The sequence below is a fragment of the Myzus persicae genome, unplaced genomic scaffold (genome assembly GCF_001856785.1).
Source record: "Myzus persicae strain clone G006 unplaced genomic scaffold, MPER_G0061.0, whole genome shotgun sequence".
NCBI classification, from domain to species: Eukaryota; Metazoa; Arthropoda; class Insecta; order Hemiptera; family Aphididae; genus Myzus; species Myzus persicae.
The window spans coordinates 154749-168940 of NW_019102844.1; the positions used below are offsets into that span (position 1 = coordinate 154749).

At 29.5% G+C, this 14192-nt stretch overlaps 1 protein-coding gene across 2 annotated transcripts; it reads left to right on the forward strand.

Annotated features, from left to right (window-relative positions):
* The first annotated feature begins 6166 nt into the window (after positions 1-6166).
* On the forward strand, positions 6167-13489 carry LOC111033228. Of its 2 annotated transcripts, XM_022313875.1 has the most exons (4): positions 6167-6594; positions 10539-10751; positions 12568-12709; positions 13024-13488. In XM_022313875.1, exons 1-4 carry the CDS (start codon positions 6433-6435, stop codon positions 13302-13304), a joined length of 798 nt encoding a protein of 265 aa, XP_022169567.1. In that variant the 5' UTR covers positions 6167-6432; the 3' UTR covers positions 13305-13488. The 2 variants fall into 2 exon arrangements, with proteins under 2 accessions (XP_022169567.1, XP_022169568.1); XM_022313876.1 differs by lacking the exon at positions 10539-10751 and having other exon boundaries at positions 13024-13489.
* The last annotated feature ends 703 nt before the right edge of the window (positions 13490-14192 follow it).

Below are 14192 nucleotides of genomic sequence, written 5' to 3' on the forward strand. Positions count from 1 at the left end.
TAAAGATAAAATTGTCTTGTCGGTATTTTGGTTGTCAGTCGATTGACCCTGTCGGTTGATTGTCTTGTCGGTATTTTGGTTGTCGATCGATTGTCCTGTCATTCGAATGGTTGTCGGTCAATTGTCCATCTCCCATTAATTACACAGTGTTAAAGGGAGAACGTCCTTTTCGAATGAGATCGAATTTTATCACGTTACAGTTTAGGTTATCCACCGATTTGTTCGTCACTTACAAATATTTTGCGCATATAACCTTGTTATGAGCTGGAATGATTTTTTTAAGAGTAAAACAACACAGAATTGCTTAAATAAACATTTTTTGTAAATTTATTTATTCACTTCTATAGTAGTTACTTATTAATTCTAAATTATTTTCACAAATTTATAGCAAAGTTTACTGAAATTCAGGAGCTTACAAGATACAAAAAAAAAAATTTTTTGCATATGGCAAATATTTCCTTGTGAGCGCAAAACTAATTTCGAGTTTGCAATCTTCCTGTGATGTATAATACTGTTAAATCGATGTCCTTGGAAAGGGAACGTTCTCGCTTGAACATGGTGGAATAATGTCGCGGTGAAAAAAAAACAAATCGACTGTGAGCATACAAATAAATACTATTTACCGTTTCCTTAAAAATGTAATGAAACGGTTTTTAGAAAATCAATTATATGTTTTCAACCATCATCTGAGAAAAAGAAAAATGCATTTGCCTTCAAGTCCGAACTTTAATTATTACAATATGAGCTGACGAGGGCTTTAAGTATAGGTATTCGAAATAGTTTTTAATGTATTTGAGTAGTATACCTACTCAACTACATCGGATGAAACGAATATTTAAGTATTATTTTAAGCACCTTTTTCGCTGATATTTTATTTGCTCACTCAAAAACATTCTAAAATAATTATTTGCAACCCTGTAGGCTATCTGTAGTCATTTGATCACAATATATTAGTTACACACACGAGTAGTACACTCGTCGGCAATCCCAAAATTATCGAATTTTCACGTGAAGAAATAATTTAAACTTCAGACAGTTATATTGTCTTCTTTCGTAATGACAATAATTAATGATTTTAATATGGTAGTCAAATTTAGCATTTAACAAAGTTGTTCTGTGTTAAGTCTTGTAATTTGGGTTCGTTCTGAGTAAAAGTTAACATAAAAAGAAAGATAATGTACAAACGATTTAAGTTAAGGACTGTAAAGTTCAAAAAGTTCTGCAGACAGAACCTTTTGGACTTGAATATACGAGTATTTTTGTCACTCCGTTAGAACTTTTTTGTTCTGAGTTAAGTGTTTAAGTGTATAATTTCCGGGAAATTAAATTTAGTTTTACAAAAGGGGATGGGTCGTGAATGATAAGACCAAAATAATACTATGGTGGTGCTGTCAACTATTATATAATTTCGTTGATTCAATAATAAACAATAATTATAACATGAATTTATGTAATACATTTGTCTTGTTAACCCACACACTATGACACAAGCACTTGGAGAGGGAAACTCGAAAAATATCTCCAAGTTTTCCACGGTCATATGTCTAACCTTTAGGCCAATGACCTCAGTTGTCGAAGACTAATTTATTATAAGCCCAATAATAAAAAAAAAATTACATTTACTGCAATACCTATAACTATTGTATATATTTGAACTGTGAATACGAAATAAAATTTTTAGTTGATTTAAAGTGTGTATAGAACCAACTGTGGATCCAGGGGGGGGGAGGTACCTAAATTTTATAATTTTTTTCCCGCATTAACAAATATTTTATATTTTTATGCTTGTTTATTATTGCAGTACGTGAATGAACACATCGACATTCTATCTACTGGTATATAGTGATGTACAATTACCGTAATCATCTTTCGAGAGAATATTCTCAAGAATAAAATATACAATATTCTTGAGAATATACTCTAAGCTAGAGAATATAAAGTAATTTTCTTTTTCTTCAATAATTCATTGACCGAGCCCATAGAAAAGAGAATAAAACATTACCACAGTCCACAACTGAACATCATACACATTATTTAAATAATCATGTTTTACATAGTATACAGTATATCATTCGGTACTTTTATATTAAAGATCACTAGAATAATACTCAATTCAATATATTATTTTCATAGTAAACCAAAAATTAAAAAAATTAAAATATAACTTCTTGTTCAATTGAGCAATGTCTTATTAATAAAATTATAAAACTATTTACAAAATGAAAAATATATAGTTGATTAACAAAAGTACCAACCTTCAAACATAATCACATCATTATGACACAAAAAAGAAAAAAAAATTGAAAATTACCTACCCGGTAATAATCTGCAAGAGAATATTCTTTTAAGAGTACTGGTATACCGCAATGGTATAAATGAATATCGATAAAGATTTTCTGACAAAAATAGTTCGGAGATATTAAGTATTGAATACAATGATTATTGTTTTCAACAAACATTTGGAAATTGTATAATATTATGAAATCTATCGACTCAATGAATCCTTGTACTTCGATAAGAATCGCGACGAAACGAATAGATGAAAGGAAAATAAATTTCCTTCGGGTAACTAATAAGTGATCGCAATAACTGAAAATTCGAAATCCAAATTAGCACCATTCGGTTCTGATCCCGCGTACCGTGATTAACAGATAAATAATTAAATATGTTATACCTATACAACCTAGGTGGCTGAAATATCAATTCAATTATAATTTCTTGATAAACTCAATGTGCACAATATTACACGGTGTTAGTCTGCCGAATCGAAAAATGAATAATATATTAGTAATTAGTATCGTTAAACAGCGCGCGTGAAAATATTTCCGTGAGTAGGTCTACCTACAATAAATGTAAAATGTTAGTATGCTCGTTTACCATACCGGTGGTATAGTAGGCGAATGAAAAATTTGGTAACATTAAGTCCTTCGACCAACGTCCAATAATAGTCCAACGACATAACACCTAGCTCTTGTTTCAAATATCCTGTCGAAAACCCTCCACCCGGACAACGCGAGTCTCATGATGCATTTTTGAATCCAGATCAATCTTACGAATACTGTGAAAATCTGTTAATTGTTCATGCAAATACTATACCTTAAGACCAATCTTACAAATACTGTACAAACCTGTTAATTGTTTACGTAAATTCTATATCTTAAGAATCTCTATAATATACTAAAAGACTACTTGTATGCCAATGGCCATAGACGCCGAGGCTTATTTATTTAATAAAACGAATTAAATTAAATGATACCTCTGCCTATATATAATATTAAGCACCTTGAATACAAAGATCTCTGTTCTCGTGAACACTTGAAGATATATTTTGATGAGACATATCCTGCGAATCATTCAAAAATAATATTCGATTATTTACGTATTATATGGCGTCATCGTTTTGTAGACTTTCTTTATAATATGTTTGCGTATAAGTGGCTTACTGTTGTAAAAAATAAATTGTTTGATTCTGAGCGTAGCGAATAAATATATTGATTTCGCGGTGATGTTTGTTTTGTTTTCTGTCCGTCATCAACATCTGGGCTAGCAAAAATGCTTCGATTCTCGACATCGGCATCTTTTCCGATAGAAAAATTAATCTGATCCGTACTTTAAAATGTTGAAAATTGATAGTTCATAGTAGTTTTTGAGAGCATTTTGAAAAATAAATAGTAATTATTACAGAAAACACAAAAACTAATAACCCGCGGACACATTTCAATAAAAGTATAATATATGAATTACGATTTTCATACATGGTAACGTTTTTGAAATATTTTGGCTCTTTTTGAGCTATTATTATAGCCTTGATAAATCATCAATTTTTACTATTTTTTTTTTAACTACCTACCTATTAAATTTGATTATTTTCACTAGTATACCAAGATCACAGCGTCTCCGCTCTGAATCGTTTTTATTTTGCAATGATCCATCATTGAAATAAAAAAAAAATACATCCATAAAAACTACATGCTCGACAACTTACTACTGTAAGACAGAGCGGTACCCACTCGCCCACCTTTTAGGTTCTGAGCTGAGCGATGAATGTATTGATTTTACAATGATGTGTGTTTTTATCTTTATTTTATTTTTTGGTGTATGTCATTACCTTTTGGGACAGTAAAAATGCTTCGATTATCCTCAACATCGTCTTTTATGATAAGAAAGTGAAACTTGATACTTTTGAGGGTCAAAAGTAAAAAATTCCCAATAGTAGGGATAAGCAAACAAAAAATTAAAGAAAAACTGAGATTTTTAAGCGAAATTGGTTTTCGAATTAACTCTAAAAAAAATTACCATAGATACATGCAATTTTCTCTGAGTGTTTCAATTCACATTTTCTATACACCATAAAATGTTTAAAATATTTCGACTTGTATAGAACTATTTATAGGTTTTGAAATTTGAAAGTTTTTTTGATTAAGGTCGATAAAAATTTTTTCGGTCCGTCAAAGAACTTGAAAATATAATACAAGGTCCTTATAAGTTGTTCTTAGTAAAAATGAAAAAAAAATTTTAGTGAAAATCCATAATAATATTTTATGGGCGTTTGAACTTAGAACTTTGACAAGATTTAAAAAGTCGCAAAAATTAGCAAATTATTAATTGTTTATTCTCTTTTATTCAAATTCATAAATTTGAATTATAGATTAATAACATTTTTGTTTTATATATCTTAGATTTTAAAACTTAATGCAGGATTTTCCTTAAGTTTTCCTACATTTAACAAACAAAAAAAGTGTATTGGAAAGTCATATTAATTTTTTACTACCGTTACTTGATGTTAGACATTGGATATTCACCCGTAAGTTAACAAATTCTCATACCTACAATGATTTTCTTATTTTTTGGCTATTCAAAAAATAATCACCTCAAATACTTGAAATATTCATAAAATATTTATCTTAAAATTTAAGTGATAACATTTTCAAAATATTTTGACTAGTTTTGAGTTATTAATAGACATTTGAAATTTCTGTATTAAATGTCAATACGATTGTATTCGTTGTGCCAAAAACCTCGAAAATGTAATGCGAGGTTCCTCTTAAACAGTTATAAAATCAGTTTAACAATTTTAAAAATCTGTTGTATAAGTATTTTAAGTTGAAATTTTTAAGACATTCATCAAAATCTCGAATATTTCGAAATTATTTTGTAGTTAAAAACATTCAGAGTGTCTATATAATTATATTTTATACACACGATAACATTTGAAATTATAATTTTTTGCCAAAAATGAATTTACCTACACTAGTTATAACGTCTATAGAAAAATAAATTACTTTAATCACAATAATAATTATCATCAACTTTACTTAGTGATATTATAGGCTGACAATCTGACAAGACTGTCTTCGCCCAGAATTGTTTTTCGTAGATTATTGATTATCGAATTAAAATTTAACACATTCATTGCTTCAGTGACTCTCTGGGCTCCTGCAGACACCTAATGTACAGCAGACTGTTAAACAATAACCAGTTTTTCTTAAATTTCATCCACCAACACAATTCGCTTGAATTTTTTTTCTTCGGAATGCATTGTTTTTGCAGTTCAAATCCGGTTCAATACCAAACAAAATGTTTGGAATGGGTCAGGTTCGAGACCACAGTTTCGTTATCAATCCACTCATAGTGAGTAGGTATAGGTACCTACTACCGGGTAACCCCGTTTCTGCATCTTTCGACCTCGGTCTGTATACGGTTTTTCGTTCTAGACCATTTCACGTAGGTATTGTTGCGATTGACTTTCGATGAAAAACGAAAATCATTCAGAAAGAACACTTTTAAATATTAATATACGGCGATTATTCGCGTATTATTATTATATGGCATGAAAGTTTTGTTGACTTTCTTTATGTTTGTGTATATATATATATGTACCTACCTACCTACTATTGTAAATATTGCGCGCAGTGAGTAGTTTGTGTATACACACGTATACGTATAGCACAGGAAGCGGAAAATTTATTTTTTTCTCTATTGTTCGTATCGACCCTCGCCCTTTCATGTTTGATCGGTAAATATTTATTATTGGATATTGTTTCGGAAGCTCGCCGACATATAGTCAAAAACAAAGCGAAAAACTAGCAACAAAGCAATGTTTGAAAACGGGTACCTATGCGTAAGTTTTTGAACTGTAATATTAACATATTATATACTTTGTTTAATACTAGGTACGTACACTAATATTATAAACATTATTGTGTACACCGTGTGCCTCGAATTAAAGATAATTTTGAATCACATGCAGTAACCTTGGTAACCATTATATTGACGATCGATGGAGTTGTACCGCGGCGGTTGGAGGTACACCGTATCTTAACCGGCGGTATGTATAGGCCAGACATGCACACTGAAGTATAGTAAGGAATCTACGATTCGCGAACGGAAATTAGTTTTCACTGGTCGTAAACGAACTCGATTCGTTGTACAATGTCGTCCAAGCCAAAACAAGATTTACCCGCAGAAGAGGAAACGGAAGAAGACTTCATGACGAGAATCACCCAACCCAGAATGTGGACGGTCTTCAGATCAGAATTCATTTTTCAAGTATTTGTCGACGAGCGATTCGACGAAGTGTTGGACATGTTTAAAGTAAGATAATATCATAATATCTATATTATATTATGGGTAACCTATATAGGTATACAATGTGTTAAAAACATCTGGAAACGTTTTAAAACCACCTGCGGTTTTGTTATTTTAATACTTACCTATGTATGGGCAGTTATTTATCTTCCTGATTTTAAAATTAAAAATTCATTTGTGATTGATATAATATCTCATAAAATGTATTTCGTTTTGAAACCGTTCGAACATAAAGTTCAGAAAATATTTACATACCTAACATGGTTAGTTTAAACAAGGGCGTACGCAGAGGAGGGGGGGCAAGTACTAGCAGTTTTCATCGTTGCCTTTTTTTCCGGGTAAATTATTATAGTCATTATATTATGTAACACAAAATATCACAAAATAAATATTTTTTAAATAAAAAATAAAAATTTTTTACCGAGTGACATTTATTAAACTCGATTATGAACGTCTGAACTATAACAACGTTGATTTTTTTTTAAATAAAAGTATGGCATGTAGTGGTGAGGACAAGTGCAGTGTCAATCAAGTTTTTACTATTTTGATAAAAACAATATTAAATGTTCATAGAATTCATAGAATAATCAATGGCTTAGTCTGATTTATAATTAATACAATTTTTTTTCATTTTTTTAAGTAATAGATAAGTAATTTTAAAAAAATCAGTTTTAATTTCTTAACGATTTGGTTGTTCTTTATTTTTTTTATGAATAATTTTAAACTATAAAAAGGTGATAAGTGACATTTGATGTACTCCAAAGAAAAAAAAAATGTTAGTTAAAAATGACATACCAAATTAATTCTGCCGTCTATGATATTAAGTTTGAACTAACTGTCTACATGGTAAACAATTAATATTATTACATTCCTACATATGTGAATGAAAACACGTCACAAACCATAGGTACTTTTTCACTAGGTAATAGTAACCAGATGGAAGTGAAACTCAAAATTTAAAAATTACAATATCTTGTCCCGCTGCACTCTTTAATAGATCCTTGAGCATCAGTATTAAGTATTCAGTGTATTACCATATTGATTGGTACAAGTTCAAGTATCAGCGATATTACCTATATAGAAACACGCACATTCTTACAATAAAATTCATATGAAATTATGTTTTAAAAAATATTGTGACATAACTGAATAACAAAACATATCAACATATTATCATAAAACATCGAAACTGTTATTCAAATTCTGAAATTTGATGATAAAAAAAATAATTTCAACGCGCTCATAATAATATTTCCACTCAGTGAACAGATCTTCGGAGTGCCAACCTATGCCTGGATTAAACAGTTTTCTTAAATACAAAGTCTATGGCTCGGCAGCCATTACGGCGCATATTTTTCTACAACATTATGCCTTCAACGCATGGCAGGTAAAGCTAGAAATTCATGTAAAACGAGTGAAAAAATGAAATGCTAAGAAGACACCATACCCACGGTATATTGTGTTGTACAAACTTGCCTACAGCAACATTTATAATTATGTTTTGCCTTCAGCAGATCTGGTGTTGTTTAGAAGTAAGCTTTAACAATAGAGTGATTCCACCTGAGTAGGGTTTTATCATTTTATGAAATGTATTGTTTTGAAAATACAACAAATAAATGCGAACGTACTTTTGGTATACTGTACCTAAAAGTTTATACGTAGTCATTCATATTTTATAAAAATTATATGCTATTATAGGAAGAGAACATTGTTTTGATGTTGGTTTATTGCATTAAATACTAATAAATAGTTGATCAATTCGACTGAATTGAGCTCAAAGTGCTATAACCGGCAATATAATAATATCTACCTTTTATACCTAATTTATAACCATTCACATGGTAATTCGTAGACCTCAATTAATAAATTATTAATATTATTGATATTTTCTGTGTGTAGGTAATCAATAAATATAATATAGATAGGCCTGTTTATTTAGGTGCAAATTACATATGTTGTATGCTCACGTATTATAATATTTCTGATCGATTTCGGTGAAAATCGAATACAAGAGCCAAATGCTAAAAATATGAATCTCAATTGGTATCAAAATTCATTTCAAATTGTCCATTCGATACTACGTACAGGTTTTGACAGTTCAGCATAATATTATGTTGTCAATTTTTTTTTTTAAACTTCTTCGTGTTAAGTTACGTATTTATATTATTATGTATAATAAGGTATGTCGCAAGAAGATACAATGTCAATAAGAAGATTATTGGGAAATTTAATTTTTAAATAGGATTATTGGTTCTACGTTAATGTTTTAGAAATTCGATGACATATTGACATTTTGATGTATTAAATTCTTAATTTAATGAAACGTTCATATTTTGCGAAACCAGAAAATGTATTAATTGGATTTTCACATTGACCCTCTTGATGAATTTATAAATATAATTAATAATTACAGATACCTATTGGCCAAAAACTAAAATTTAAAATGCACACTTTTTTTCTAATAAGTAAACAACTTACATTTATTGTAATATTAGTTGCACATAATATTAATAGGCACGTATTACTCATATTTATAAACTTTATTAATTGTTTTTAAAATGGCCAATGTCCAAATCCAATGTCCGCAATATATATTATAATATATATCCTACTTCTATCGACTAATGTCAAAATGACCAATGAATATGTATGAATTTTGGCGTACTGAATCGGTAAAATTGGCCGTTTTAACACACAAACAATATAAGTAATCAAATATTGACGATGTCAAATAATCTCAAATTCGTTCGAATGTGACTTATTTTACCTTCTGAACATTCTGTCCTTCTTGCGCCAAGCCACATAATTGTGACTATATTATTCATAGTAGGTATTTAATATTTTCAAAGAAAAGTTTAAGTTTTTCTTTTAATACCTACCCTCTTGTATGTATTTAATACTTCATATAATAACTAAGATATTTACATTATTTAAAGATTCGTGCAAAGTGTAGAAAATCCACTTTGTCAGCTATATCCAAAAACGTTGCCCTTAAACTGTTCGATTATACCAGGGTAACAAATAATATGCATGCCTTTGTTGTGGCTTGACGTTATATAGATATTTAGGTACTTACAACGAATTTTTATTATTGTAAGACCAGTTTCCCATTGCATTTCGTTAATATGATAATGATTTAAATATCATACTATCTGTTCTGCCCGACGTTATCCGCGCCAAAGATTTGTTTGAAAAAAAAATAAATTTGCAAAAGAAATGTGTGTGTCACATATTTCAACTAATTATAATATTAAAGTAGGTAATTAAATATGTAACCTATGGCAATCTTAAATGAAAAAAAAATATTGTCTTTAGTGAGCTGGAAAAAGTGAATGTGTAATCTACCCTTTTCCTCCTTGTAGGGTTAAAATATGCTTAAAACCTACTCAGTGATATATTCTATCATTTAAAAAAAAATCAAGATATTTGGATGAGTAGTTTCTGTGATTAGCTGCTGTTATTATGTTGGCTTAATATTACAATGAAAATAGATTTCATGTTTGTATAGTTAGATAGATAGATACCAAGTTTTAGATAGGTAAAACAATTACAATTAATTTTTCATATTTATAATACCATTTTTTAATCAGAACACTACATGTGGTCAGCATAATTTTTTAACGTAAATATATGAATTTATTTTAGGTTAAAAAATAAATACATTGACCAATCAATCAACCCGGATTACCTAGATAGGTATCCGGTGTAGCAACGTCTTTATTCTTATTTTTTAAAAATTTGAAATTTATAACAATTATAAATATATTACATAAAAAAATTATTATTATGATTTATTATTCTATAAAAAATAAATCGATATTGTTAAAATCAGAGGGATAAATATTTTCAACATTTTAAGTAGCAAGTTTAACTATATTATGCCTCAATTGATTAAATTGAAAAAACAATTTTAAAAAAATGACAAAAAAAAAACACCTTTTTGTTTTCAGAATAATTATATATACGAAGAATCATTATGCGATAGTAACACATTGTCATCAGATCAAGATTCAATTGATCAATTTTTATATTTGATCAAACATTGGATCTCTGATACTCTATCGACAATCGTAATTGAAAAAAGCTCCGGGAAATGCGTTGGAATAATTATTTGCAGATTTTGTTCAATTGAAGATAACTCATTGGAGTTTAGCAGATTGAGAGTAATTGGATGAATTTATTTTACAAATTGATGGTACATACGACCTACTTAGGTACACACAATAATTTGTAACCGGACAATTAAATAATCAGATTCTGTGTAAAGATAAACACTCGGTGTCTGGGAAAGTTTCAGAAAGTTCAGAATTTCGTAGTTAATTAGTTACTTGTAAAGAAAACTAGTTTAAGTTTAGATGAATAGAGAGAGGTGGTTCAATATTTTGTTCAAATTAAAATTTTGATGAAATTTGATGTTTAAACGAAAAATAACAATTTTACTTATTAAGTTTCGTAATTTGAAAAATATTAACCTTAGGGACTTGAAACTTTTTACCATTACGTATATTGTTGTTGTTTTCCAAACTCTTCTTGTAATAACATTTTCGACATATTGTTCAGACTAATTTTCATCTATTTTAATAATGAACATATTTACATCACGCTCTACGTTACCCGTTACGCCAGTAGTATTGAAATTAATAAATTAATAACAATCAGGCTATATGGATCTATGAATCTGAAACGAAGGGGGGAGGGGAGGAGGGTTAATTTTTCCTGAAAAAAACATGATCTTAATTTTAATACATAACAGTTTATAGATGAGTCATTTAAGGAGACAATATTAAGGATACAAGATTTGATAACGATAATAATAATTTAATTTATATTTGTGGATTTCAAAACGTATGAATTATAATTTATTGTATAAATGAAAATACACAATATTCAACATTTCCTAAGGTGATGGCTAAAGCTCTTTAGTGGCTAAAGACCCTCTAACTGCACCTGATAACAGTAGCATATTACACACATAATACGAAATATAATATTTTAATAACAGTTGATACCATGATTAGTTTTAAGAAATACATTTTTCTTTGATGCAGAGTTAAAAATAGTTAATAGTTGCAGATAATCTAAAATTTATTTTCGAGTAAACGAATAAAAAATATAAGTATCAAATTTAATTTAATATTGATGTAATATTTTTTTAATACACTACAGTAAAATATCAATATATCGTCTAGAAAAAAATACGAGAGAATTCCCTCCTCAAATATGCCTCGTTAATGAGTACAGATCAGTTCAGTTCCATATCCGGCGATTGCTCGCTATAGAGAAAGACATTCATATAATATAGAACGATATTTTACATATTTTAGTATGCGAACGGAAATACCTAAAAACCAAAACATCAAATATTATGTAAGCAATATTTCTTGATTCGATAATTTGAATTTCCTCATTTACACTGAAATCTAGTATAATTACCTATTAATTTATAAAAGTAAAAATTAATACAATCAAGCGAAAATAATTTAAAAAATAATACTCTAAAAATGGGAACATTTCTAACGGGAATTCAAAATAGATATGCACAAAACGAATTGTGCATTTGAAATTCTTGTCCTCTGTATTGTATGAAATATATCATAGGCACATGCTTTGAATCCGGGCTCTAATTATAATATTCTAATAAGCTATATGGTTTCGGGTTGAGTTCCTATACCGTTGTACTACTAATAGAAAAAATAATTAACTTATTGTAATACGAATATGAATTACAATTAATATTCTCAGAAACAGAGGCTGACACGCCGTCTCCACTCAGAATAATTGTTTTTCGTTATGCACATGATGCGAGATGTTATTTTATAATTGAATTCATAATTAACACACATCCATTACGCAGTGACCTATACTCAACAGTGACGATAGGTTACACTCAAAACCCACCCAACAACTGTACGACAGAGCGATTTTCCAGGTTTTTATATTTATCTTTGTCTTGATGTACGAAAAAAAAAAATGTTTTAGTTGTACGAAGGAGAAAAATGGAATATAATACAGAATTTCAAAAACCACTTGAGCCAAAAAGTTGACATTTACAAATATTACAAGACTGTAGCATTCTTCAGAGTTTACGCTTGGTTTATTCTTCCTGCCTATAGAGGTCAAGGTAAGTGTGTTTTACTAATAATACTCACATAAAAGGTAGACCGCTCGTTTATTGGTAACACGTAAATAGCATAATAATATCCCTTTTAAGTATAACGTTTATTGGTCGAACACTCCAACGAAATACGAAAATTCATATACATTCGAAAAAACGCTCTCGCAAAAATAATACGAAACGACTGCTTTTCATTTATACGTATAAACGTATTAATTTATATTTTATATAGTACATACTATATTATATAGGTGTAGCACGCTGCGAACCTACCCAGCTGTTTGAATCGACTGAATTAATATTTGTTGTACAACACACAGGGCTGGGCAAAAAACTGTTGGAGTGCGTAATCAATCAGCAGTTACCCGAGATGGTGCATTTGGGGTGCAACGTGATATCCGGACTATTCACCAACAAAAAGAGCCAAGGAATAGCAAATTCTTTGGGCCTGAAAACTTTGTACGAAGCTAATTACCCCGAGTGGGCTAATCAAAACAACGTGACGTTGCCTAAAAACGTTAAGGCCGAAAATGCAACTGTCAGTGTGATGGCTTGTCAAATAAATCAGAAACAAAACTCACCCCTGGTGCAGCAGTCATAATATTGTACGTTGGCGAACCGGCTATGATTGGGATATAATGTAGTAGTTTTTGATTTTAAAGAGTTGGTTTCATTGATTTTCGATTTTTGTTCGATTTAATGTACTTATAACCGCCCCAGGATATGAATAAATGTTTAAAATGGATTTGAATTATTTATGTTTTTAATTTACACGTTCAACAAAATGTTCCGATGCGAATACAAAGGCAAATAATGATTATTTGTTTTATTTAATTAGGATGCGATGACATGCAATCATTGCAATTTAAAATTTCACATAAGTAAACCTTTTCATGGAATGGCCGCACTATATTATAATAGCTGATTTTTTTTTTTATAATTATGTTCGAGTGCCCACGAAAAAAAAGTATTTAGTAACAAGTATTAACCAAAATTTAAAAACAGAAATCTATGCATCCAATATATGGATAAAAAGTGTTTATGTATAGAAGAAAAAACTCACATAGGTATCAACGCAAAGTCCAAATTTCTGGGTCTAGAAACCTATAACTTTACACAGAAATCAAAGGCCTTCATTTAAAGAGTCAAATTTGGTTGGAAAATCAATTTAATGCGATCAATAGCCCAAGACGTAGAGTATAATAAGAATCTAATTTTTAATAATCAAATAGTTAATTAAATATATAATTGGATTACAATAAAGAGACTTAAAGATTCTTAAATATTAACCTCTAGGGAAGAAATTCCCAAACATTGGGCTTTGACTCGTGAACCAAAATCAGGTCGTGATTTTATTTTTAGCGATTCACCAAGCATGCTCACCCCTTTTTTCATTTAATAATGAATTTATTCAAATTCTGATTTTTGGAATTTATAAATGTACTTAATGAATATTATATTAAGCAATTCTTGAGATATTTTTTACTGC

Excerpts from the sequence above, each read along its gene's own strand:
- LOC111033228 (XM_022313875.1), top strand. The coding sequence starts at position 6,433 with ATGTCGTCCAAGCCAAAACAAGATTTACCCGCAGAAGAGGAAACGGAA. Across the intron at positions 6,595-10,538 it reads AAGTGTTGGACATGTTTAAA|AATAATTATATATACGAAGA; the intron begins GTAAGATAATAT and ends TTTTGTTTTCAG. Across the intron at positions 12,710-13,023 it reads TCCTGCCTATAGAGGTCAAG|GGCTGGGCAAAAAACTGTTG; the intron begins GTAAGTGTGTTT and ends TACAACACACAG.